At 38.8% G+C, this 26,400-nt stretch overlaps 2 protein-coding genes across 8 annotated transcripts in view; one reads left to right on the top strand and one right to left on the bottom strand.

Annotated features, from left to right (window-relative positions):
• Positions 1-2,474, bottom strand: part of LOC130916085 (methionine aminopeptidase 2-like) — a 49,700-nt gene extending 47,226 nt beyond the window's left edge. For 4 of the 7 annotated variants that reach the window (XM_057836486.1, XM_057836490.1, XM_057836491.1 and 1 more), the window contains exon 1: positions 2,339-2,474. The gene's annotated coding sequence lies outside the window, so the exon portion shown is untranslated. The remainder of the gene's footprint in view (positions 1-2,338) is intronic. The other 3 variants (XM_057836487.1, XM_057836489.1, XM_057836488.1) reach the window with 2 other exon arrangements.
• Positions 284-26,217, top strand: LOC130916082 (FYVE, RhoGEF and PH domain-containing protein 6-like). Its single transcript, XM_057836480.1, has 21 exons — positions 284-494; positions 3,278-5,078; positions 8,812-8,944; positions 9,929-9,996; positions 10,254-10,284; positions 16,280-16,431; positions 17,412-17,568; positions 17,769-17,856; positions 18,679-18,729; positions 18,806-18,864; positions 19,173-19,244; positions 19,344-19,412; positions 19,680-19,763; positions 19,851-19,930; positions 20,043-20,145; positions 21,483-21,629; positions 23,884-23,989; positions 24,069-24,157; positions 24,231-24,359; positions 25,290-25,429; positions 25,523-26,217. Exons 1-21 carry the CDS (start codon positions 485-487, stop codon positions 25,557-25,559), a joined length of 3,606 nt encoding a protein of 1,201 aa, XP_057692463.1. The 5' UTR covers positions 284-484; the 3' UTR covers positions 25,560-26,217.
• Positions 26,218-26,400: the final 183 nt, after the last annotated feature.

Raw genomic sequence — 26,400 nt, 5'->3', positions numbered from 1 at the left:
GCCATTTTGGCAATGTGAAGAAATCACTTTGAATACCCTCTGAAGAAAGACTTAATACTGTAAAGTTTTGTTCAAGAACCTGTATTTCAAAAGGAGTTGCTATGGTAGAACCCTGTTTATTTCCCCATGCACCGCCAGTTGTATGTATTTGAGGCATTCGCTTTCAAGGCATCACCACATATTTTAATCATAAATCACGAAGACTGACACGATACATATTTTGCTGCTTTCTGGCGCCCCCTAAGTGTTGTTAATATGTCTACATGCAGGAAGCTGAGTGAGTGCTCAAATCCACTTCAGTCATTCACTTGCTTAGATAAGTCGAAGCAAACAATTTACTGTTGTCACAGTTTTTTTTCTCTCGACTACAGCCAAGCAGAAAGGTCCACAGTGTACAACATAGGTTGACTCGACGTCTTGGAAGTTTGTAGCCGGACATGAAGGACGATTTTTTTATTTGTAGAAAAGTCGACGGACTGACGCGATGAAGTCAGGTAAGAGGAACTGCACTTCTCGTTGATTGATGTTTACGCTGTTTACTTAATTTACGAAACCTGACTTTTTTTTTTTTTTTTTTTTAAATTTCTTGATGAATACAAATGGTCGCCTCTTTGATGTTTACATCGCTTTCCCCAACCAAATGAAGACAATTTAAAAATTCATTCTAGTGTCTAGTCACTGGTGTCAAACTCAAGGTCCGGGGGGAGAGTATTTTTCAAACTGTTTTAATATTTTTACGATGTAGGTACTTTATTTTAGTTCATTTAATTTGGCTGAAATCCTATGCAAAGCTTATAATTTTGCTGTCCATTTGGTGCATGTTTACACAATCATCTGTATGGAATTTTTGTAAGCCATTAAAACATGGACGGTTTTCAAAATGACACAGCACTTAAATATTATGGTGGTGGGGGAGAAAAAACAATGCATTTCAATCCCAAAGATATTTATCTTTAAATATTGAAAGTGAAACAGGTCATTAGATGAAATGAATAATTTGTACTGCACTTAAAAGTTGAATGAAGTTGAATAGATCTGAACTGCACTTAAGTATATACTTGACATAAAATGCTTCATTTGATACAAAAATTTTAAACTGGGTGTTTGCATAGCAATGAGCTTCATTCTGTCTATTGGTATTTCATGTTATAAAGGTAATAATTTATATGCATATATATTTATATTTCCATCAAAATTAGTAATTCTACAAAATACTAGTACCACGCTCTGAGAAGCACTATGTTAGACATTAATGTAAATACATTTTCCCACAAAAAATGTATTAAAAATTTGTCCTGAAAATGCATTACTTTTTTACTTCCTATTCCATTTGTGCACATTTATTACAGTTGTGTTTACTTGCTGTACATTTAATTTTTTGCCTTTTTAGCTGATCCCCTACACTACCAAGTTTGTAAACCAGAGCAGGCTCTTTACACAGCCGTGTCTCCCACCTTTGTTGAACACATTCCATCTATGTATTAATCATCACATCAACCTTTTATTTACCAACTGCTAAAAGTGGGAAAGACATAAACTTCTGGTCTTATAGGTGTTTAGTCCACCAGTTTTGCAAATACTGTAGTATCAGTTTGCCTGACTCCCCTCCAAAATCTATGACACCCCCTCCCCCATCACACAACAATTCCTCCCACTGCTCATCCTCAACCTGCTGACGTAAACCATTAGATGGATTACTTAACGTGGGGTTATACAGAAAAATCCAAACAATATCAGAACTCCCGCCTGGGGCATTTTCAACTATAGGTTAGGATCAGTGTTTGCAAAGCAGCTTTCAAGAGTTCAAACAGTGCCCCCTGCCCCCACCACCCACTGGGCAACATCTGGCATCTATCTGTAAACGGATTGAAAATGCATTTTTGAATATCCTGGTTGGCATGTCAGATTTTACATTACAGCGGAATCTCAAAAATCCAATGCAATCCCTTTCATTAGCACTTTTTACCACTTTGAATCTTGGAACTGGATCGAACTCACAAGCATAAAACCTTTAAGCTACCTTTAAGCTAGAGTGTGGTTTCATATTGTGAAATGTCACAAAAGCATAACATATTATCATCAAAGCCACTGTTTATGGATTTTTCTTTTCACATAAAGCTTGTCTTCTTTTCTCCTTTGTATCAAAGTTGTGCTTTTGGTGAGCCCAAAATACTCCTGCCACTTACTTTGGAAAGTGCTCCAAACAAAATCCGTTTTTGTTCAGGTGGAAAAAAAGTATACTCATTATTTTGGTGGTGCTTATATTGTTAGGGAAAAACCCCCATTCTTATTTGAAATGCAAAGAATGAGTAAATTGTTCAAACAATGCTGTACTTACCTTTTATGAGTAGAACCTTTTGGACGAGTGGTCTCAAACCGATTCCAAAAATTGCCACATTGGGTGCGGGTTGTCATTCCAATCAAACAAGAAGACACCTTTTCACCAATCAGGTGTTTTACATGTGTAATCAGTTGATACCAGTCAGGTACTATTTGCTTTAGCAGAAACCTAATTGGTTATACCAGGGGTGGGCAAACCGGTCGTCAAGGGCCGCAGTGGGTCCTGTTCTTCGTTACAACTGATCCAGCACAGGCAGTTTACCCAATGTGGGGTCTGGAGAAACGAGAAGCACCTTACTGCAATCAACTCACTGCAGTTGTAGGACACCAGATGGGTGAAAAGATGTCCTCTTGATGGGTCACAATGAAAATACACACACACACATGCACTGTGGCCCTTTGTGGAATATTTTGCCCATCCCTGGGTTATACTGTCTGTGCTGTATCTGTTGGAATGAAAATCCGCTCCCACTGCGGCGCTTTGTGGAATCTGTTTGAGACTCCTGTTTTAAACTGATGTTATAAAATGTTTTTTTTTTTCTTGCTTTTTCCTGGCTGTTGCTTTGTAGAGCATTCACATTACAAAGAGGATTTGGACTGGTAAAAGTGCCACTTATATAAATCCATTTTTCCTGGGTATTTTACAGAATAAAAATCATCTCAGAGATGGCTTGTCTGTTCTTAATAATGTGGCTATTTTACCGGTTCTCTGTGTAACAGGAGCTTTTAATGACACCTGAGGAACACAGAACACTGATTACATTCATTCTTGTTTGGAATATGAGGTTCTTGTTGTATCAATGAGGAAATTATTTTTGCTACTTGTGAGCCTTATTCTCCAAATTTGTGTTAGCTTGTAAATTTTACGACCTTTGGGACATTGAGCATTGTTATTATTATTATCATTTTTTTTTTTAAATCTTCTGTGTCTCCTCAGGTATGAACAAGCCACCATTGGCCCCTAAACCCAATCTATCCCAGCTCCAGCCAGTGTCTGCGTTGACACCTGGAAAATATGCCCTATCGAACCAGGCTGCTGGCCAGCCGCAGAGGGTAAAACCGATGCTGGCACCAAAACCCAACCCTTCCAAGCTGAACTCCAAACCTATTGCTTCAAAGATCCTTCCTACTACAATCACGACACCCCCACAGATGGTCGGCCGGCTTAACACTCAAAATGGAATGCAAAACGACAGCAAAAAGCCAAACTGGGATTATATTATCCCCATTTGTCTATGTAACCAAAAAGACTGCCGCTGCATCCGCGACAATCACATTGACAAAGTAGAAAAAGACTTTAAAACTTTTCCAATTGTGAAGAGTGTGGAGAATGAAAAGAACACATCTCCAGAAAGAAAGACAGATAATACAAAAAGAAAAGTCACACATGTGCTAACTGCTAATGGCCAGCTCCCAAACCATAACCCTCCTCGAGAATCTTCACATGCTTTAGACAAGTGTCTCAACAAAAATTTAAATACCTCCAGTCCTCATATTAATGTTAAACTACTTCCTTTCAGAACTGTGAACAATGAGGCAAACTGTAATGTGATTACCCGGGATGATACCAATCATGTTCCAGTGGGAGAAACCAATCGTTTTGAACAAAAACAACAACTAGCGACCCCTAGTAAACATGTCCCTGTTCCGGTGCCACGGAAACCCAAAAACGCCTTTCTGGCCCATCAGGAAAAGGTGGAGGAGAAAGCGGAGATAACTGTCCAGGAAGGGAGAAAAATGAATGAGTTGAAGGTGTCATCTGAAGGAAAAGGCAGGGCATCCTCATCTGTCAATGTGACTGCTGGTGAAAACAGAACATCGTTATCATCTGCCTCAACACCAGCTCCTACGCCCAGGAAAATACCTTATCTCTCTGCACCTGAAAATGCACCAAGTCCTGCTCAGTCAATGCTCCAAAACAACGTGGAAGAAGAAGACCTGGGCTGGGACAGTACCATCTATGATATGGAGCTATCTGTTGATAAGGAAGAGGAGGAGCTGGAGGTAGAATCTAAAGGAACCCGTAATCTGGTGACCGCCAGCAAAGACCAGACAGATGTCAATTTTCGCTCCAACAGTCCAGGCAATAACTTTGGAGCAGTCAAGCTAGTTCCTACAAAGCCCCGAAGAAACAACAGCCCAATGTCGTGGATGAAGAAGACTGAATCCCTTGATGTAGGAAAGGAACTGAAATCAGGAATTAATGTGAAAAGTCAGAAGATTGTCATGGCAGATCTTCCTTTGCTTCCAGAAAAGACGAAAACAACACATGAAAGTACCCCAGCGGCAACCTCGGGCAAACAGAGACCCAGGTCCTTCTCTGGTATAGACTTGGTCCGATCTGAAGGAAGAAGGAGCTCTTTCAGAAAGCTGCTGGATCTAAAGCTGTCTGTCATGATGCTGCCTAAGCTCATGACTAAAGGATCCCAGACACTGGAGTCCAATGATCAGGACATACCCCATGATCTTCAATGCGCTCTCGCAGTGGAAAACAAGTATTCCTGCCCTCTGGTCGGAGTGGAACAAAGTGTAGACTGTGAGGAATTGTGTCCCACCAACGAACAGGACGCAAACTATGAAAACATTTGCTTTTATGAAGAGATAACAGACTACGAGAACATCTACTTTGGTGGCTCGGAGGGTTCCAGTGTTACCTGGCAGAGTTTGTACAATGATGATGGCATTTACGAGGAACCAGAGTCGTTTTTGTCCCCAGATAAAAACACTGACTATGACAGGTATGTGAGCTTTATTTTTTTTTTTGTGTGAAAACAATTACAGGTTGTCCTCAGGTTATGATAGATTTCCGTTCCGATGGAAATGTTGTCAATAAAATTATTATGGAAGTTGGCATAGTCAATAACCTAGGCTAATGCTGTGGTGAATTCAAAGTTGTAATGAATATTGATAAAACAATTCTCAGCCATTAAAATCTGTGTACCGTCAAGTTCATAAAGATTTATTGTATCTATATTTGTAGTTAAATCATCAAAAAGATTTTAATTTGTCACTGGCTGCTCTTAAAACTTATGTTAAATCATTTAAATTCATTTACAGAAATCTTCTGCAGCTTCCAGTCATTTATTTGTGTATATAAATTAATTCATCCTTCATTCATTTATCTTCCGAACCGCTTATCCTCACGAAGGGTGCTTGAGCCTATCCCAGTTAACAACGGGCAGGAAGGAAGCAGGTTACACCTTGAACTGGTTGCCAAACATTTGCCAATTAAAAAAACAGCAGAGGAGTGGCACTGATTTAAATATATAATTGGTCATGTTTACATGACCTGGAAATTTTGTGAAGAGGATACACAATTCCTGTATAGAATATATACAAGAAAGCCCGCAAACAGTTTGCTGAAGACATGTCAACACAGCACATGGATTACTGGAACCATGTCCTATGGTCTGATGAGACGAGTGGGCTTTCTTGTGTACCGTCTTCAGAAGAGGCTTCCTCCTGGGGTGACAGCCATGCACACCAATTTGATGTAGAGTGCTGCGTATGGTCTGAGCACTAACAGGCTGACCCCCCACCTCTTTAATTTCTGCAGCAATTCTGACAGCAGTCCTGTAACGAGTCACATGACATTTTGGTGGGAAAAGGACAAGCAGTACTCAATTTGGATATTTAGGGATGTAAGTTTTTTGAAAGGCGTGTACTCACTTTTGTTGCCAGGGGTTTGGATATTAATGGCTATATTTTGAGTTATTTTGAGGGGAAAATAAATTAACTTTATTATATAAGCTGCACACAGACTACTTTTCATTGTGTCAAAATGTCCTTTTGTCAGTGTTGTCCCATGAAAAGATATACTTAAATATCTGCAGAAATGCGAGGGGTGTACTCACTTTTGTGATACACTGTATTTTACTGTAGCTGAGCGATCCTTTGACTGTGACGTCAATGCCTAACAGGCTAATACATAGTTGTGTATCGTCTTCACAAAATTTCAGGTCATGTAAACATGACCAATTATATATTATATATCAAAATCATTGTCACTCCACGGCTCTGTTTTTTTTTTTTTTTTAATCAAAGTTTGATAAGTCTGCTAAGTCTATGTACATTCAAAACTAAATGGAATGCAGCACATAACATCGACCCCTAATTTGTGAAGCATGTTGACGCTCTTCAGTCGCAGGTTCCTGTTTGGGGAGTTTGGCCCGTTTTCCTTTCAGGTGTGAAAGCTTCCTAGGCGTACTCAATAAAGGCATTTGAAATTTAAATCACCTCCTTTTGAGAACCAAATGTGTTTGTAAGAGAATACAGTCGATGAAACTTTACCATATGCTGCACAGATGCCAGAACATTGTGGTTGCAGTTTGCCCTCATGTAATCAAAATTTGCAGTAACAATGCGGAAGTAAACAATATTACAAAAATAGACTATAACTATATAGTACTGTGGTTGAGGGGTTAACACTTCTGTCTCACAGTTCTGAGACCAAAAGTTCAATCCCAGGCTACGGGTTTCCTTTGTGGAGTTTGTATGTTCTCTCCGTGCCTTTGTGGGAATTCTCTGGGTACTCTAGCTTGCACCCACCTAGGCTGATTGAACACTCTAAAATATGCCAGTTGTATGATTGGGAGCGTGACAAGAGGTTTGTCTCGATGGGGTCCTACCTTTGGCTGGCAACCATTTTAGTGTGTACCCTGCTTCCTGCCCATAGATAGCTGGGATAGGCTCCAGCAACCCCACGACCATGTGAAGATAAAGAGTACAGAAGATGAATGAAATATAGAGTTTAGTTAGCCAAGGCTGACAATTACACATGTAGTATATAATTAAAACAACCACATGGCTTTGTCTTTCAGTCTGCTGACTTAATTCCAGTGCTAAATGTCATCTATGTGGAAGTGTGACAAGGTTTTAAGCAGTGATCAGACACATACATTGTAATATTGGTGCCCTACTAAGGAATTGAGATATAGAAATAGCAGGACATTGGGCATTCATTGAATTGATGTGGTGTGGCAAAAAAAGTTTTTTTATTTCAATTGTTTTTACAAAATACAATAATAGGGAGTGCTATTTTTTAAACAATTATATATTTTTGGGGGAAGGCTCAACAGATTAATTACTTGCCATTAATTACAATGGAAAAATTAAATTTAATATTACATAAATACCTGTGCTTACAGAATGATTTAAGCTTGTCTCTCATTTCACTATTATACAGTAGGGGAAAATCTATTTTAATTTTTGGCTAAAACAACTGCATTTCATGCTAGTACAGTGCTGCCTAACCCTTCCTGTGTGGATTTCCATGTTCTCTCTGGGCCTGTGTGGCTTTTTCCTCCCACATGCCAAAAACATGCATGGTAGGCTGATTGAATACTTTAAATTCTCCCTTGGTATGAATGTGTGCATGAGTGGTTGTTTCCTTATGCCCTACGATTGACTGATTCAGGGTGCACCCGCCTAGTGCCTGAAGTTTGCTGGCATAGGCTCCAGCACCCCCCGGGACCCTCGTGAGGATAAGCGGCTTGGAAAATGAATGAATCAAGGAACTAAAATACCCCTATCTAAAATGCCCATAATCATTCATAAATGTGATACTGGTACCGTTAAATCGCCCTCAGCTCTGAATAACCGTAGATTCTCATGAAATTTATCCATTTTAACATCTCTTAAATTTCCTGGAGACATTTTTCCCTTTGCCACACTAATAACATGATCCAAAGTCAGTCGGTCTGAAAGGAGTAGGATTATGCCGTACAACTGTACACTGTCACTTGCAGCTTAGCATGCCACAACTTCAAAGTGCTTGACAATCACATGCTAGAAAACACGTTGAGCAGCTCACAAACACAAATGAGTCACCGCTGTTATCAACATAGCGTGTGTGAGCAACTGGTATTTGCTGCACTTGATTTATTTGCTATTAGTCCTTTTTCTGTGGTCAATTTGCTACTGAAAGATGGAGATGTATGCAGTTTTCCAAAAACAGCAAACATTTATTTTTCCGAGAGAGGCTGAAAAAAATTTCTGGCATGGCTCATTAAACGAATTAAAATTGTACCCTTCTGTCCATGACATTCCAATTTTAAAAACAAAATCAGACCAACACTGCGAATGTTGGATTCAATTGTCAAAACAATGGGAGGTAAAAAAAAAAAAAGAACAAAAATGTTGCTGTGTACAAGTGAACTTAGTCAGCACAGGCTTTATTTGTGTGGCACAGCAAATTTTTCCCCTAGTTTGTTATTATAATCCTGATTTTTCAACCTCCCTGTTGTGTTTAGGAATCTGCAGGAAATGCATAAATTGCAGCTGCAGACATCACGCTGTTTGCTGAGCACAGTGTTTATTTTATTAAAAACATGACCCTCATTCCATAAATAACTTCATCTCTCTATTTGTCCACAGATGTGTCATCACATTTCTGCTATATTTGTCCACAGATGTGCCATCACATTTCCGCTAACAACTCACTCTGTGCTTCGCTTACTTTGCTTTGAACAGAAGTTCCATCGACGAAGAAGTGGATGATGGCGCTTCAGACGATGACTTCATGATATCTTTTTCAGACGTGGAAGCCGAAGACGACAGCTCTGTCTCAAGTAAAGGAGACCACGAGCTGCCAGAGGAAAGTGCGGTGAGGAAGCCATATCAGTGTGGTTCCTTGAGATACAAGTTCAGCAACTTCTATAAAAAAAGATTTTTTTTGCAAAAATAAAATCTTACATGGAAAATACTGCAGCACTCTTTGTTCAGTATTAAACCTTATACAGTAGAAACCTAAAGTAATAATTAACTGCTCTACTGTCATACACAATTAACCTCGTCATTTAGAATCTAAACGTCTAATGTCAAGGACATGTCAATTACAATTTTCCCCCTGCGAATGGATGGCAACCAGTTCACCTGCGATCCTTGTGAGGATAAATGTTATGGAAGATGAATTGATGAACATTCATTTCACACAGAGGCAGGGTAGCCTACTGTAGCTCCAAAGTGAATTTTAAACTTGGAAACAATTTTACTTCCTGATGCACAAGCTACCAACAAATGGCAAATATCTGATGCTTTTGGTTAGCCCATCTATTATGTTTTGCATTAAGCTAAATGAACTCTCCTAAGGCGAAGATGTGTGGTTGTTTTAATGTTGCGCTTGCGTCAAATTTAATTCTTTCTCCCAGTTTATGGATAAGAGGGGTCAAAATGAGTGGGACCTTGTAGACCAGGGGTCCCCAAACTATTAAACGAGCCGCAGTGGGTGCTGGATTTCTTTCCAACAAAACAGGACGACACCTTTGCATCAATCTGGTGTCTTACAAGTGTAATCAGTTGCTTGTAGTCAGGTGCTACTTTATTTAGCAGAAACCTCATTGGTTAAACGGTCTGTGCTCAATTGGTACGAACAAAAACCAGGACCCACAGCAGCCCTTGAGGACCGGTTTGGACACCCCTGTGGTAGACGTGTGTCACGCCGTTTGCAATGCCCCACCTAATAGTTTTTTTTGTTTGGTTTTGTTTTTTTAAATCCAAACTTATGTCATATTCTTTATTTTTATACTTTTTTGATTAATGTCTTTTTTAATAGAGGTAACCTCTTCTTTTTTTCTTGATCTTTCTTTAGACGCAAAGTGGCCCTCGAATGACCAAGATCCATCACATCGCTACGGAAATAATGACTTCCGAGAAAGTGTAAGACACTTTATTTTTCTGATGCTTTGAACTCCAATTACTTCGCCATTCATAAGTAGTATGCAATATTGTGATATCAAAAGTGCCTCAGTATCGTGATGGTTTTACTGTGGTACAACACAACGAACTATGGTGTTTACAATATTCTCTAGTAATAATATTCTAATAGAATATACTTCAGGGTCTATTATCTTTATTTACTGTACATGTGTGTTACATGTGTAACATTTTGCTTTTATGGCTGCTTCTACTTGTAGGTTTGTTGATGTCCTGAAGCTGCTTCATGTTGTAAGTATGCGACGGTTCACGTCTCTTTTTCTTAGGCTGCAACTGAATAGCGCTTGTAAAGCTTTTTGTTGTTGTTGCGCTCAACAATCTTTTTTCAATTCCTTTTCCTTCCTGGCCCAGGTGACATTTGGTCCATAATTACCTTAAACAATTTTGAATAAATCATTTTAAAACAATTTTGAATAAATCATTTTTAAAAAACAACAGCAAGGGCGGCGTTTATGAGTGTTGATGTATGGCTTTTGCCTTGCATGTGGCAGCCTTAACTTACATTTATATGGAGCAATAACTGGAAGTGGTTATTCCAGGGATATCCAACTCCGGTCCTCAAGAGCACCTTTCCAGCTTGTTTTCCATGTCTTCCTCCTTTAAAACATCTGAATCAAATGATGAGCTTATCACCAAGCTCTGCAGGAGTCTGATAACGATCCTGATTATTTGAGTCGGGTGTGTCGGAGGAGGGAGACATGAAAAACAAGCTTAATAGGGGCTCTTGAGGAACATATTGTATTGGCCCTAATATAAAATGGCGTTTTTTGCATTGAAATAAGACTGAAAAAGAGGGGGTGTCTTATATTCGCGGTCTAGACATTATACCCATTTACGACGCTAGATGGCGCCAGATGTCATTGAAGCGATGTTCTGTCATGACAGATCTCAGCTACTCTCAAGTATAACCAGTTTGCATTATTTTATTGCAATGTTTTTCCTTATTCAGGTTTGTTTCAAGACTAGTTACAGTTAGACTTCACTTTGATGGTTAATGCAGTTATTGCAATTTTGTTGTTTTATCACAATAGATTGGTTTATTTACGTTTCAAAAACCAGAAGCCATTCATTTACGAATGTGATTGCACTTTAGTTTACATATTTAAATGTTCAGATATTAAGATTTGAATGAGGCAAAATAACATGCTTTTTCTCTCAAATATATTGTTATCATTTGTTTCGGATGTACTGTAATTATTTTCTGTATAAAAATTAATTTGGTGTTCAAAAAGTCTTTTTTCAAACTTGAGTCTTGAAAAAGAGGAGGTCGCCTTAAAATCAGGGCCGTCTTATATTCGGGCCAATACGGTAGTTGGATAGCCTTAAGTTATTCTGATGTGTTACTGAGCACATGTGGCAAAACTCTTTATTTGGGTCAGTTAACCACTGTGTAGACCCATGGAAACACAAACTGCACAAACACATACTTAAATAACAGGGTGTTAATGTGATTCCTCTCCTTTGACTTCTTTAGAATGGTTGAAACAATTTAAATTATTGCTCTATTAACTGTCACTTTAATCTCAATGGTGTAGTGTAGTACTGTATAAAGAAATGAGACTAAAGGCATCCACTGTAAGCCCTTACATGTAGGTTTTCCACTGATGACCTCTCAAAGGGTAACAAAGGCAGCTGATGATAAAGTGGCTTAAGCTTGAGGGCAATTTAACCTTCAAGTCATGCACTGACAGGGCTGATTCATTTAAATTTAGAGGCTAATTTAAACTGCAATGGCAGATTGCCAATGTGTGGCAGTGCAAAGTGACCAAGTGTAACATTTTTTTTTGCTCTCCTTAAAAAGATTATTTTTCAAATTGTTTCATTCAGACGTTTCACTCTTACCAAAGACCCAGAAAATACAGGTAGTCCCTGGGTTGCGACGTAACTGACTTGTGAATTCGACTTTACGATGCCTGAGAGTGCGGCATTTTGTCTCCAGTCGTTTTTTTCTTCTTCAGTCACATAAACAGTACCTAGTTCCTATTGCCGTTCTTCACGTCAGGATCCCCTTCTCCCCCAAGCAGCTTCGCCGCCATCCTGCAGTTGCTTTCGACCGGAAGATCCGCCTTCAGATCTCATTTCCTTGTTCTGAGGCTGCAACTGCGTTCCCCCTGGGGCTGACTCCTTTTGCGAGTCCCGATCTGGTTTTTTGAGTTCGGATAGCGGGTTCGCGTTGAGAAAGTCGACGCTGGTGACCTGAGCTACCAAGATATCCCCCTTCCCTCACCTCCCCTTCTTCCTACAGCGCCCTTTTCTCTAAGCACTGCGACTCACTCACGATTAAAGCCCGAATAGTCATTGAATATAATTGGATTTAACACAATGTACCTCACAGTATCTTATTTTTACTTTGTTAACATGACATATAATATGGCATATAATACATGTTTTTGGATAGTTATTTTGAGATTTCGTTTTTTTTTTTCTTTTTTTCTTTGTAGAGATACTTAAAGGGTTAATTCCGACTTGCATGGAAATTCGGGTTATGTCGTCAGCACAGGAACGGAACTTGTTTGTAACCTGGGGACTACCTGTACTCTCCTGTTACAATACACAGTACAGTAAGCAGTGAACTGAACAAAATAACAAGTTGACTCACTTCTTTCTCTAGAATGAGAGAAATATACACTACCGTATTTTTCGGACGATAAGTCGCAGTTTTTTTCATAGTTTGGCTGGGGGTGCGTCTTATACTCAGGAGCGACTTATGTGTGAAATTATTAACACATGATATCATTTCACATGTTATTTTGGTGTTTTGGAGTGGCATTGATGGTTTGGTAAACTTATTAGCATGTCCTTTATGCTATAATTATCTGAATAACTCTTAATAGCTATGTTAACATACCGGCCACATTCGCATTTGTTTGTTCGTGCACCATGTAACATTATCGTACTGTACATTTATTCAGCATGTTGTTCTCTATTGTATATTTATTTTAAATTGCCTTTCAAGATGACATATCTGTTCTATGTATTGAATTTTATCAGGTAAATTTCCCCCCAAATGCCTCTTATACTCCGGAGCGACTTATATGTATTTTTCCCTCTTCGTTGGACATTTTATGGCTGGTGCGACTTATACTCCGGTGCGACTTATAGTCCGAAAAATACGGTATATGTACATACACACACGTGTATATATATATTATATATTCTTTTTTTTTCCAGTTGAAATGTCAGTTTAAATTCATTATATGCAACTAGGGGTGTGTGTCTCTCCATTAAAGATATTGTGCATATTTTGATATGTGGAATGTGATGCAACTCAAGGGCGCTTTGATTTGAGTGTGAAGCCATTCAGTTTGGTTTCAATTCATTGGGACTACGATTCAGCATCATTATGATTTGATTCAATATTGCACATCTCATTTCAAGACTGTGTGATGCAATGCTTGAAAGTAGGCAATCCTTTTACAATCATGAAAGTTGTCAGTGCTGTCAATGTAGCACCCCCTTCCAAAAAAGATATTGATCAAAGAAGAGAAAATTAGTAGCTTTTGTCATGTTTATCCAAAAGTAACCACATGTATAAGCGTTCCAAATTTGCACAAAATTTTTAATTAAAATCAATGTAACAACAGTATTGCATAGAGCTCAAACCTGTCTATGTTTATAAAATAAAATTTTCTGGTTCACGTCACTCAAATAGATAGCCTACTTCAATCAAACACCGTGATTAGGCACTCACGAAGAATCAGAATGACTTATAATTAGAGGTGTGTCGATATATCGATTACAGTAATATATCGCAATACTTTGTAAACCAATAGTTTATCCATAATGGTCCCGCCAAGAATCAATCCTGTGTGCCGTTTAAAAAAAAAAAACCGTGGTTATTAAAGGAACTAACTTGTTGCTCCCAGAAATTTCCTCAACAAAAGTGTCTGTTAAGAAAGACACTCCTTTGTTAACAAGAATCCTATCCAATAATTTTTTGACTCCACTGTGTTTTCCTAAAAAGATGGTCATATGAGCAGATGTCACTGCAGCCCACAGACAGGAAGTATCTGTCACTTAAACTGTGGATGAGTTGAGTCTGGTGATGACACACAGTCATTCTAAGTGAGAAAGAATGTCAATGCTGTTTGTTCAGGCTCCATCTGCATATGGCACGTGCACAACTTTCCATGTACTAAATGATCCCATGTGTTCTTTGGTACAGCCGCAGATTAGCAGACCCTCGCCTCGTTGACTATATTTAAGAGATTGTGATTTAAATTTTGATTTTAATCGTTTTTTTAAGTCAAAATGCTGTGCAAACAAACAAATCTGACACTCAATGACAGTGTGATGTCTCCCATGCCTTATTATGCAAGTACCTGCCCTTTTTGTGCTTCCTACGCTCCAGTATAACATGACAGGCAGCTGAATTCCTGAAGTGCAAAGTGCTGAAGTCAGCCAACTTAGACAAGTTTATAAATAGCTTCAAATTATTGTGAGAGAAATCTTTAAGCATTTTGGAACCAGGATTTTGCCATATCCAGGCTCATTGCATGAAAATTGACCATAAACACAAGGCAATATCCGCATTTCCTAGTTCTCTTACAGCGGGCCATGAAGCCATGGCCAAGTCATACAAATAGAATGCAGTGATCCCTCGCTACTTCACGCTTCAAACATTGCGCCCTCAGTTCATCGCAGATTTTTTTTCAATTAAAAAAAAACAAATGCAGGATTTTTTAGAGATGTCCCATCTGATCACGTACAGCCTCTCAGGGGCAGTTTACATGGTGAGTCTGCGACAGGAAGACTCAATGACTGTGTTGCGGAGTGGCCTCGCGTTCGTATCGTGTCGGCGAAGACTGAAGGCAAAGATGCAAACCTTGGAATCCTGCCTCCAAAGTGGAAGAATTCGATTGCAGGGGATTGGGGGGGGCTTGCCGCGGCGATAACGTCAGCATTCATACACGTCACATTGGGCGTGCGCAGCGGTGCTACTAAACATTAAAAACGGCAAATATGGCGGAACGTCGGCTTTAATTTACTGTTTTTATAATATTTTTAATGTAAATATGTTGAATATTTCCATTTTTGTGCCTTTTTGAACAAAAGAAAATGCCATTGCATGGCGTGGGTGGGCAATCCGGGCAGTGTTGACTTCCTTGGTCAACGTGCATCATTCGCTGTTGCCTTGTAAATCTGCACTGCCCCCTTGAGCCTGGCATGAATACTACATCGTTTTCATGCGGAATTAAGACATTGTTCGAATGGAGACAGAACCATATAAATGCAAACATGACATTTTTCGTCTTCTCGGAGAGTAACCATGTAAATGGCCCTTCACTTGCCCTCCTGGAGCGTTTCTCTCACCAGGCAGCTGCAACTTGTCAAAGTAAGCGATGAGTGACAAGCGAGTTGCTTTGAAGTGGCCAGACAACTGCCTTTCAAAGGCTGCCGCCTTGTTTAACTTTTTAAACATTGGCTGTAGTCGCTATGACAATTCGTTGTGTTGTGTCATGTTCTGTTCTCAGCAGCATGAGTTGATTTGAGAGGACTCACTCAATGCAGGATTTATTAAAAGAATTATACTTTGGTGAAAAAAGGGAAACATCATGTCTTTATGCATCTCTTTCCAATGCTAAATCTGAATAAACACATTGAACACACACCGATGTAAATATGCTACACCTCTACTTCACCGATTTTAATTATCACGGGGGCGGTCCCCATTAACCGCGAAAAACGAGGGATCACTGTATCTAATTGCAGACATTTGTTGTGATTTACTTTAATGTTATATATTGTCTGTAATTGCGCATCAAATTGCAAAGATTTTAATCAACTACACTAAATTTGTGCAAGTGTGAGAGATGTGTTGGCACCAGGTAAGTGAATGTGAGGCTAACGCTTAGTTAATTTTGCAACCTGGCATACCGCGTCAAAAATTAGTCGGCCCACTGACATACCCCTTTCCAAGGGCCACTCAAGGATTTAAAATATACTATTGCCCACCGACACACCCACTCGCCAACGGCCTTTGAAATGGAAGATTTTAAATTTAAATATTCGTATTCAGTCAGCTACATATGAATGAGAATATTTGTCGAAGGGAGCTAAGAGGAACGAATATAGCTTGAAAAAAATCATTCGGGCATTTTCAATGCAAATTTTCTTGGGAAAAGTAACAAAATGACATCAAAGGTTATACAATATAACGTAAAAAAGAAATTAAAATGGAAGGTCACATTTAATAGCGCATGCGCATTTATTTTGTAAACCTTAGGACTTCCGAGACGCCGTGGACAAAGCGTCTCAACAAAACGGCAAACCTGTGATTGAGGAGCGTCTGCTCAACCAGATCCTGTATTACCTTCCGCAACTCTATGAACTCAACCAGGATTTGCTGCAGGAGCTGCAGAATCGACTAGCCAAATGGTAACATTCACTTCAAAGTGTTTTCCAATGTTTTTAGTTTATTGATCGGTTACTAAACATGTTCAGTACTTGGGCCTTCAACTGGGACTTTTCCAACCCCTTAATACCACCAGACTTCACTCACAGCTAGATGGTGGATAGCATCAATTCATGTAGGTTTCATTGCAGTGGAAGGACAATATCAATTGTGCCAATACACTATTAAACTGGTTTGCCAACGGCCAACAAAAAACACAGTGAAGGACAAGGTGATTAGGTACAGTCATGTTTTTACTTGCTGTAATGTTTTTGCAGGTAGTCAAGAGCTATTTTTCTTACCATGTTCTTATACAGTACAATGCGATTGAATTCAATATTTCAAATGAAGAAACATGATCTGCGTTATCAGTGATTCGGGATATAGCCAATCGCTGTGGAATAAAATTAACTCGTATCTCAGGAAGCCACCACATTTAGCTACTCCCGTTACCAAAATGTGAGTAAATAATAAATACATCATACTGATTACATACTGTGATTAAAAAACTCATTAACGGGTGCAGAATTCTACAGCGTGTTTTAGGAGTCAAAGTTGGCTGATAAACATACATACAGTAGCCAACACAACTTCATACCCTGTACCTTTAAATTTCAATTTTTAAAACTTTTATTCGTCCTAATATAAAACAAGTTATGACTCACTGCAAAATTTAAAGTTCATCTACATAAGGAAATGACAATATCCGGACCATGAGGATGGAATGTGACCTGGTCTGTTTATCATTCCAATGGTGTTCTGGTATTCAACAACTTGTTAGTGATTTGAGGAAGCTGAAAATACTTATGAGTGACTTAATTGTCAACAAACTATAATAATCTATATCATGTCTATTTCCTTTTTTTTTTTTTTTTTAGCTTTGCAAAGATCTTTTTAAGTTTTCTGTTACCTCATTAAATTGCACATGTCTGCCTATTGAAATATCTTTTTTTTGTATTGACAGGGATGAAAATAAGAAGTTGGCTGATATATTCCTGAAGAAAGGTCCCTATTTGAAGATGTACTCAACATACATCCGGGAGTTTGACAAGAATGTGGCTCTACTTGAAGAGCAGAGCAAGAAGAATCCACTCTTTGGTGCTGTCGTGAGAGAATTTGAGGTAATGAGGAGCTTTCTCTTTCTCTCCTGCATGTGAAGATCATTGTCAAATACACTAGTACATTTCTTGCTTCAATCATATGAATGTCTTAGTGAATGTCATGTTCCTGAAATTTCACCCTTACATGTTGATTTTGTAGTGTGAATTCCCCCCCCCCCAGTTTCTTCACTGCTAGATATGTTATTTTTGGTTTGTCCCAGGCTGATCCACGTTGTGCCAACTTGGCTCTGAAGCATTACCTCCTAAAGCCCATTCAAAGGATTCCTCAGTACCAGCTTCTCCTCAGAGGTATACGTAGTAACTAGGATTCCTTATCATCGGCACTGTGCTGACCTCTAGTGCTATAAAGGCAAAAAATATTGTATTACTGGTAGGTTTTCATTCAATCAAATCTAATTCAAAGGTGGCCAACAATCGTTTTTAGATTTTATTTCTTGATATTTAGAAGGTCAGGGGTCAAACAGTCACCATAATATAGCCTTGACATATTACAAATAATAAATTGAATTTTTGTCCTCTTACATTATGTCATTTCTATTTCTCTCCTCATCCCCTTTCTTCCGAACAACAACAACAACAACAACAAAAAACCCACAAAATCAATTAAAAGAGTAACAAAGGTTAGAGAGTTAACATTGCACTGTGAGGTTTTCTGACATCACCTCAGAAATGTTGTGCCATTTCAGAGATGCCCCTCCCATAGACAAGTCTATGGGGGGGGCATCTCTGAAATGGCATAGACTTCACTGTCAGGTGAAGTCAATGGGACTATGCCCCTCCCAATTTGAAAGTTTGTATTCAGTAGATTTCAGAGCAAAGTATAATAGGATTTAAAAAAAAAATTTTTTTTAACAAAATCAGATTAGGTGACGCAACATAACCTTTGTAACCTCAATAAGCTTCTTGCACAAGTTCTACAGTATAAATTTTGTCTGAAAATGTGAAGAATGTTTGTTGGCGTCACTCTTGCATAATGTTATCATTTGATCACCCACAGACATTTTTTATAAATGGGATTAAAACGTAAGCTTATGTGGCGGGAATTTACTACACGGTGGCGAGCTCTTAATAGTTTTCTGACCCAGTCATTTGATCTGTTTGTTTTTACAGATTATTTGAAAAACCTGTCCAAAGACTCAGCTGATTACAAGGACACACAAAGTAAGGAAAGAGTCACTTGACACTGTCTTTTAGATGGAATGGCTGATATGTAACGCTGATGTTTTGCTCCACTCAGCTGCTCTTGCTATTGTGAAAGAGGTAGCAAATCACGCCAATGACATCATGAAGCAAGGGGTATGAGGAAACTCTGGTTCTATTAATAGAATGCAAACACAGTGGTTTCTCGAGATAGGAGCTGTTGTTCGTCCAATTTTGGGAGAAATGGAAAAAAGGGAATTTTCATGGATTTTGACTGAGACAGATGGTTTGAGGTGATAATATTTTTTTGGTGAGGTCACACACCCACACACACGCACGCACGCACGCACGCACGCACACGCACACACACACACAAAAAAACCTCTTATCTCAAGGCACCACTGTATAAAAAAAACTCCTGTAACCTCGTGGTTCTGACATCTTCTGTTTTGTTATTACACAAGGACAACTTCCAGAAGCTGATTCAGGTGCAGTGCAGTCTTAACGGTCATCATGAGATCGTTCAGCCTGGAAGAGTAAGATGCCTTATTACAATCACGACAAAATAAAAAAAACCTTATGGAGGATTTTTCACAACACATGACGAAACTAACTTCACTTTTCTTTCGTAATAGATATTCCTGAAGGAGGGCATGCTTAACAAGCTGTCGAGGAAAGTCATGCATCCCAGGATGTTCTTTCTGGTATACTTGACTTTTAGTATTTCAAAAGTGACCAGTTTGGCTTATTAGCAGCTGAAGCTTCTTTCTTGATTGCCAGCTAAAGCAATTTTCTTGATTGCAATACTTGGGATCATGTAGAGCAAAAAATATTTTCTCTAACTGTAAATGAATCACTATTTAGTATGTAAACCTTACTAGATACAGAGTACTGTGAATCCAGCTCTGTCGAGTGGAATCCTGGCATCTTCAATATCACTGAAAAAATGTCATTGTCATTTTCTGCTTCAGTTTAATGACATCCTGTTGTACACTACTCCTGTTCAGTCGGGCCAGTACAAGTTTAACAGCATGTTGTCTTTAGCTGGGATGAAGGTGAGAATTTTCCAGATGTACTAGTTTATGCACTTTAAGATTTTTAATTGTTCTAACAACATTGCATTGCTGACCAAACCATAACAGGTGAGCAAACCAAGTCAAGAGGCTTGCCAGAATGAGTTCCTCATTGAGAGCGTAGAGCGTTCCTTCATTCTGTCTGCAAGGTAATCATTGTCATTTTTTTTTGTTTTATTTCACAGCTGATCAAATTTAGTTTGTCAATTCTGTTTATTTATGTAATTCCACCACCTTTTTCTTTCTTTTTAAATCTTGAAGTTCGGCTTCAGAGAGGGATGAGTGGCTTGAGGTCATTTCAACAGCGATCAGTGATTACACAAAAAAAAAGATTACTTTCATATCTGGAAAGTCTTTCGATGAGGTAACTGAACCGAAGCACAAACCAAAGATGATCTTGCTCATTGTTGAACAATTTCGGACACTTAATCTAAAACATGCAAACCACAATACAATTGAACCTTCCCACTTCATCTAAATGTTTTTTTTCTTGGGGCACTTAAAGGGGAAGTTCAGGATTTTTGACATCAGGCTTAATCTTCGATTTAGCGATGGTTTAATTAGTCAGTGGAGTTGATTTCAACAAATTCCGTGTAGTTTGTTAGTTTGAGGACTCCAGATTCGCTAAGCTAGCACGAGTCAATTGGGCCATCTTAGCATGCCAATAAAAAACAACATATTCATACATGTAAATCATCGATGACCCATGCAATCAATAGTGTTGGCTACGTTTGCAGGATAAAGTTATTAAAATTTACCATTGCATGTCAATAAATGCAGTATGAGCAGCAACATTTGTAATCCTGAAGCTCTGCAGAGGAGCAGGGCGGAGTGATATCACATCGTTTTTTTTTCACCGCAGATTTTTTATGTTGTACCCAACAGCAATTAACCAGTTTATATTGTTCCTCGTTCTTCATAGGGAATTTGTGGAAACGTTCCTTTGCCCGTTTCTTCTGTTTCCACAGCCTCTAAATGCAGATTTCGCCTTGTTGCTGGCCGTCGTTTAACTCAGCAGACTGATGCTGCATTCGAGGAAGGTGGGAAGTCAGTTTTCAACCTCCAATCTGGAAAAATATCATTGGAACGCATTCACTATTTGATCGCTTACAAGAAGGCAGTTTTGCTGGAGGTCTTGATGTCTTGATGACCAAAATAAAAAACAACTTGTTGCGATCAGCCATCTTTGCTGTTTACATTCGCTTGGAACGCTTTGAGGTCGCAACTGGTACAATCCGAGCGAGATAAGTCTAACTCCCCACCTTTGTTTAATGCAGCATGAGCACGAGTGGCTGAAGCACTCCTCTCTATTGTGGTCGTATTACGCATCTAAAAAAAAATTATCCTGCAGAATAAAATTGATTACGGCAGTTTGGTTTGACATTGTTTTGGTGGCATAGGTGTTTTGGGGCAATGATCTGTGTTTTGAATTTATTTGACCATGTTAGATCTGTTCATAGATCTGTATCGTTTTTTTTATTGGCATGCTAGAACGGTGCCATTGACTCGTGTTAGCTTAGCCACTCCAGAGCATTGAAACTGACAAATAACTTGCAAACTGCACGGAATTTGTTGAAATCAACTACACCAACTAATTAAACCCCCGCTAACTCGAAGATTAAGCTTAATGTCAAAAATTCTGAACCACCGCTGTAATGCAATTAACTGATGTTGTCATTTTTATGTTTTCTAATTATTTAGGTTCAACTCAGCGATGGTGCTGATGGTGCCTCTTTGGGTGCCAAAGCTCCCATTTGGATCCCTGACCCACGTGCCACCATGTGCATGATCTGTACATGCGAGTTCACGCTGACGTGGAGGCGACACCACTGTCGGGCCTGTGGCAAGGTGAGGCACTGCTAAAGATAATACAAACACAGTGAGTTGATTGCTGTCTTCTATATATAAGTAAGTAGGATATACAATGCCTTGCAAAAGTATTCGGCCCCCTTGAATCTTGCAACCTTTCGCCACATTTCAGGCTTCAAACATAAAGATATGAAATTTAATTTTTTTGTCAAGAATCAACAACAAGTGGGACACAACCGTGAAGTGGAACAACATTTGTTGGATAATTTAAACTTTTTTAACAAATAAAAAACTGAAAAGTGGGGCGTGCAATATTATTCGGCCCCTTTACTTTCAGTGCAGCAAACTCACTCCAGATGTTCAGTGAGGATCTCTGAATGATCCAGTGTTGTCCTAAATGACCGATGATGATAAATAGAATCCACCTGTGTGTAATCAAGTCTCCGTATAAATGCACCTGCTCTGTGATAGTCTCAGGGTTCTGTTTAAAGTGCAGAGAGCATTATGAAAACCAAGGAACACACCAGGCAGGTCCGAGATACTGTTGTGGAGAAGTTTAAAGCCGGATTTGGATACAAAAAGATTTCCCAAGCTTTAAACATCTCAAGGAGCACTGTGCAAGCCATCATATTGAAATGGAAGGAGCATCAGACCACTGCAAATCTACCAAGACCCGGCCATCCTTCCAAACTTTCTTCTCAAACAAGGAGAAAACTGATCAGAGATGCAGCCAAGAGGCCCATGATCACTCTGGATGAACTGCAGAGATCTACAGCTGAGGTGGGAGAGTCTGTCCATAGGACAACAATCAGTCGTACACTGCACAAATCTGGCCTTTATGGAAGAGTGGCAAGAAGAAAGCCATTTCTTAAAGATATCCATAAAAAGTCTCGTTTAAAGTTTGCCACAAGCCACCTGGGAGACGCACCAAACATGTGGAAGAAGGTGCTCTGGTCAGATGAAACCAAAATTGAACTTTTTGGCCACAATGCAAAACGATATGTTTGGCGTAAAAGCAACACAGCTCATCACCCTGAACACACCATCCCCACTGTCAAACATGGTGGTGGCAGCATCATGGTTTGGGCCTGCTTTTCTTCAGCAGGGACAGGGAAGATGGTTAAAATTGACGGGAAGATGGATGCAGCCAAATACAGGAACATTCTGGAAGAAAACCTGTTGGTATCTGCACAAGACCTGAGACTGGGACGGAGATTTATCTTCCAACAGGACAATGATCCAAAACATAAAGCCAAATCTACAATGGAATGGTTAAAAAATAAACGTATCCAGGTGTTAGAATGGCCAAGTCAAAGTCCAGACCTGAATCCAATCGAGAATCTGTGGAAAGAGCTGAAGACTGCTGTTCACAAACACTCTCCATCCGACCTCACTGAGCTCGAGCTGTTTTGCAAGGAAGAATGGGCAAGAATGTCAGTCTCTCGATGTGCAAAACTGTTAGAAACATACCCCAAGCGACTTGCAGCTGTAATTGGAGCAAAAGGTGGCGCTACAAAGTATTAACGCAAGGGGGCCGAATAATATTGCACGCCCCACTTTTCAGTTTTTTATTTGTTAAAAAAGTTTAAATTATCCAATAAATGTTGTTCCACTTCACGATTGTGTCCCACTTGTTGTTGATTCTTGACAAAAAATTACAATTTTATATCTTTATGTTCAAAGCCTGAAATGTGGCGAAAGGTGGCAAGGTTCAAGGGGGCCGAATACTTTTGCAAGGCACTGTATAACACGCTATATAAGTAAAGTTGCTTTGCTTTAATATGTCTTGTTATTTCGCTTAAAAAAAAAAAAAAAATCAATTTTTTGTTCAGTGGTGGCTCGTCAATATGGAGCACTAGAGTGACACCCCAACACATCCAAGTAATCTTGAAAGGGGCAAAAATTAATCATTTATGAAATGTTAACTTAAAAAAAAATTCAAAATGTATTTTTATATCTTTAGATGAGTAGCATTGAAAGTATGACGTAAAGATGAGTAAGATTGATTATCTCTGACATCCCATTTCAGTTTAGGATGCAGAAAGCGTCCGCCATAGTCCCTCTTATTAAAAGTTCGACGTATGCAATCAGTCTGGGCAATTAATAAAATTATTGCTGAGGTAGCGCATTGCATCCCAACACCGGTTAGCCTATGATGCTAAACTGGGTAACTGTAAAAATAAATAATAATACAAAAAAACTGTCCATCATGGTTATGTACTGTAGTTTTGCTCAATCCTCCAAAAATATACTGTACTGTGTGAAACTGTTCAACACTGTTTTTGTCCACTAGGTTGTGTGCCAGTCATGCTCCTCCAACAAGCAAAGCCTTGAATACCTCAAGAACCAGTTAGCAAGAGTGTGTGACCAGTGTTACCTTGTGCTACGAGAGCAGAAAAGTTGGTTTCTCACTATTTGCTCACCTCATTGTTTGTGTGTTGCAAATGATTCCTCATGACTTGTTGCTTGGTCTGCAAGGTGAAGAAGATGCCTCTGCTGCTGCACTTCCCAAAGCCCCGTTTACATTCTCTCGCAAACAAAAGCGGATACCAGCTGCCCTGAAAGAGGTGACCCCAACCATTCTCTTCATTTAAAAAAAAAAAAATTGATCTCTTAATGTTTTGCATTTGACTTTGGCAGGTGTCCGCCAGCACAGACAACCCCTCCATGAGTGGCTATTTGCAGAGGTCAAAGGGCAAGAAGAAGCAGGGGAAGCGTTTGTGGTTTGTGATCAAAGATAAGGTTCTGTACACCTATGCTGCCAGTGAGGTATGCAACGCTCCAAGAGTATCTTATGCTGGATTTACATTAGTGGTTAAGCAATTCTTTTTATCTATTCATTGAAACAAATGAACACATTTCAACATAAAAGTATGTAATGTCAAACAAACAAAACAGAAGTATTTTTTATTTTTATCATTGCAAGCATTAAGGAGTCCCAAAGATATTTTGTACAGTCAAGCCTTTAAATTAATCAGCAACTGAATTTGTCATAATAATTAAATCAAAAGAGAAGAGACAGACAAATTGGATAACTTTATATCAAGTATTGGAAACTTGGATACTTTGGATAGGATTGTGGTATTAAAATAGATCAGATATGCAATATCAATAGTGAACCAAAGTCAATTGTAGGGGATATATTCAACAAGCACTGTTCGCAATAGGCCAAACTATGCAAAGGAGACCATTAAAAATAAACAGACAAAAACATGGTTTTGACACATTTAACTTTGAATATTGTTTTGGGCTTGCTCCAGCTGCCATGCTGTCAACAAATGGGGACCTAACATGTAACATTACTTTGAGAAAAGGAAAAGGCTCTCTAAGATAAAGCACATAGTTTTCTTTAAGATGCCTTGTAAAGTTTTGATGACTGGCACGTAACACAAAAGATACTAAATGTTGTATATTTCAACCGAATCATTGAATTTTGTCTGATGTATGTCTGCTAACTTAATGTTACCATATGTGGACGAAACACCATTGAACGCTAAAGGGAATTGGCATCAAATGAAAATATTAAAATCCTTCATGTAGTAGGGGTGCGAACAATAAAGCACGATTTAGTGGGGCTTACTGTCCAAAAACTGCGGTCATTAAATTGGACCTGCTGTTGTAAATCCAGCCGATTTGCGGGATTAAAAATCAATCATCAGTAATTGATGAACATCCAACTAATGTGTTACCATCATGCAGGATGTCGCTGCCTTGGAGAGTCAACCACTTTTAGGATTTGTCTTAAAAGCTGATTCATCCCAAAAGTTGCAGTTCAAGCTTTACCACAAAAACACCCTGTACTACAATTTTAAAGCAGATGATATCCAGACAGCCCAGAGGTAAAGTATTAAGGTTAAATCTGATAATGCGGTGATTCTCAAAAAGCGGTTGTATTGTACCTTAAGACCCTAACTTGAATTTACTGTTAACAGGTGGATTAACACTTTCCGAGAATCAGCTGTACTTTAGTCTCTGGAGACTGACTGTGTGATGTTGACATTTCATCTCTGGACTGCAAGGTTTTTTTGTTTTGTTTTTTTACCTCAGTGTTCCGTTTTCCCCATCTGAAGAGACCACATATGTTCTCTTAAAATACAATGCTATTATTTTTGTTAAAGATTTTTGCTTTGCTGAAGTTACCCTTTATAAACATCTCTCGTAATTTTTAACAGAACAGTGGTATGTATGTAGTTTACTATTTGTGATTAAAAGCTCTTTTTGTCTAACATTTTGTTCATTGCTGACTTTTGGTTTAGTTGCATTTACACAAAATCTGCTTGTTCACTGTTGCACACTATTTTGGGTTGAATGTTATGAAACTCAAATTATAGCAATTTATAAAGTTGTGTATGTTTCCCCTCATTAGGACCATACTTGTTCCAGTAATGGTAACGGGAGCACTTGACTCACTCAAATGCATGTAAATACTGTAGTTGTGTTGTGTAAATACTGTTGTGTAAATGCTGATAATCACAAAAGATATGTAATTACATTAAATGTGCACATCTTGTGACCGTAGTAATATCATTTTAGCATGCTGTACTTGGACTTAAAAAATGTCAATTACATGAATGCAGTGCAGAAATGAAAGTTTATTGCACTTTTTGAAGACAAGTTACAAAGTGCTTCACAGAACAGTTACTGTGAAAGACAAAACAGGTCAATTATATCTTTGTCATTGTTTAATTCATACAATCTCATTAACCAAACTCCACATCTTGAACCACATTTCTGGGAAATCGTTTGAATTCTTTGTCAAATCCTTGAAATTACGTGCAATGAAACATCAACAAAATAAATTATATCTATT

Source organism: Corythoichthys intestinalis, chromosome 5 (assembly GCF_030265065.1).
Source record: "Corythoichthys intestinalis isolate RoL2023-P3 chromosome 5, ASM3026506v1, whole genome shotgun sequence".
Taxonomy (NCBI): domain Eukaryota; kingdom Metazoa; phylum Chordata; class Actinopteri; order Syngnathiformes; family Syngnathidae; genus Corythoichthys; species Corythoichthys intestinalis.
The sequence above is the reverse complement of the archived record's forward strand: the minus strand, read 5'-3'. Positions and strand labels throughout refer to the sequence as shown.

Coding starts and splice junctions, on each gene's coding strand:
- LOC130916082 (XM_057836480.1), top strand. Junction 17,857..18,678: donor GTACCAGCTTCTCCTCAGAG/GTATACGTAGTA, acceptor TTGTTTTTACAG/ATTATTTGAAAAACCTGTCC. Junction 19,413..19,679: donor ATCCCAGGATGTTCTTTCTG/GTATACTTGACT, acceptor TTTCTGCTTCAG/TTTAATGACATCCTGTTGTA.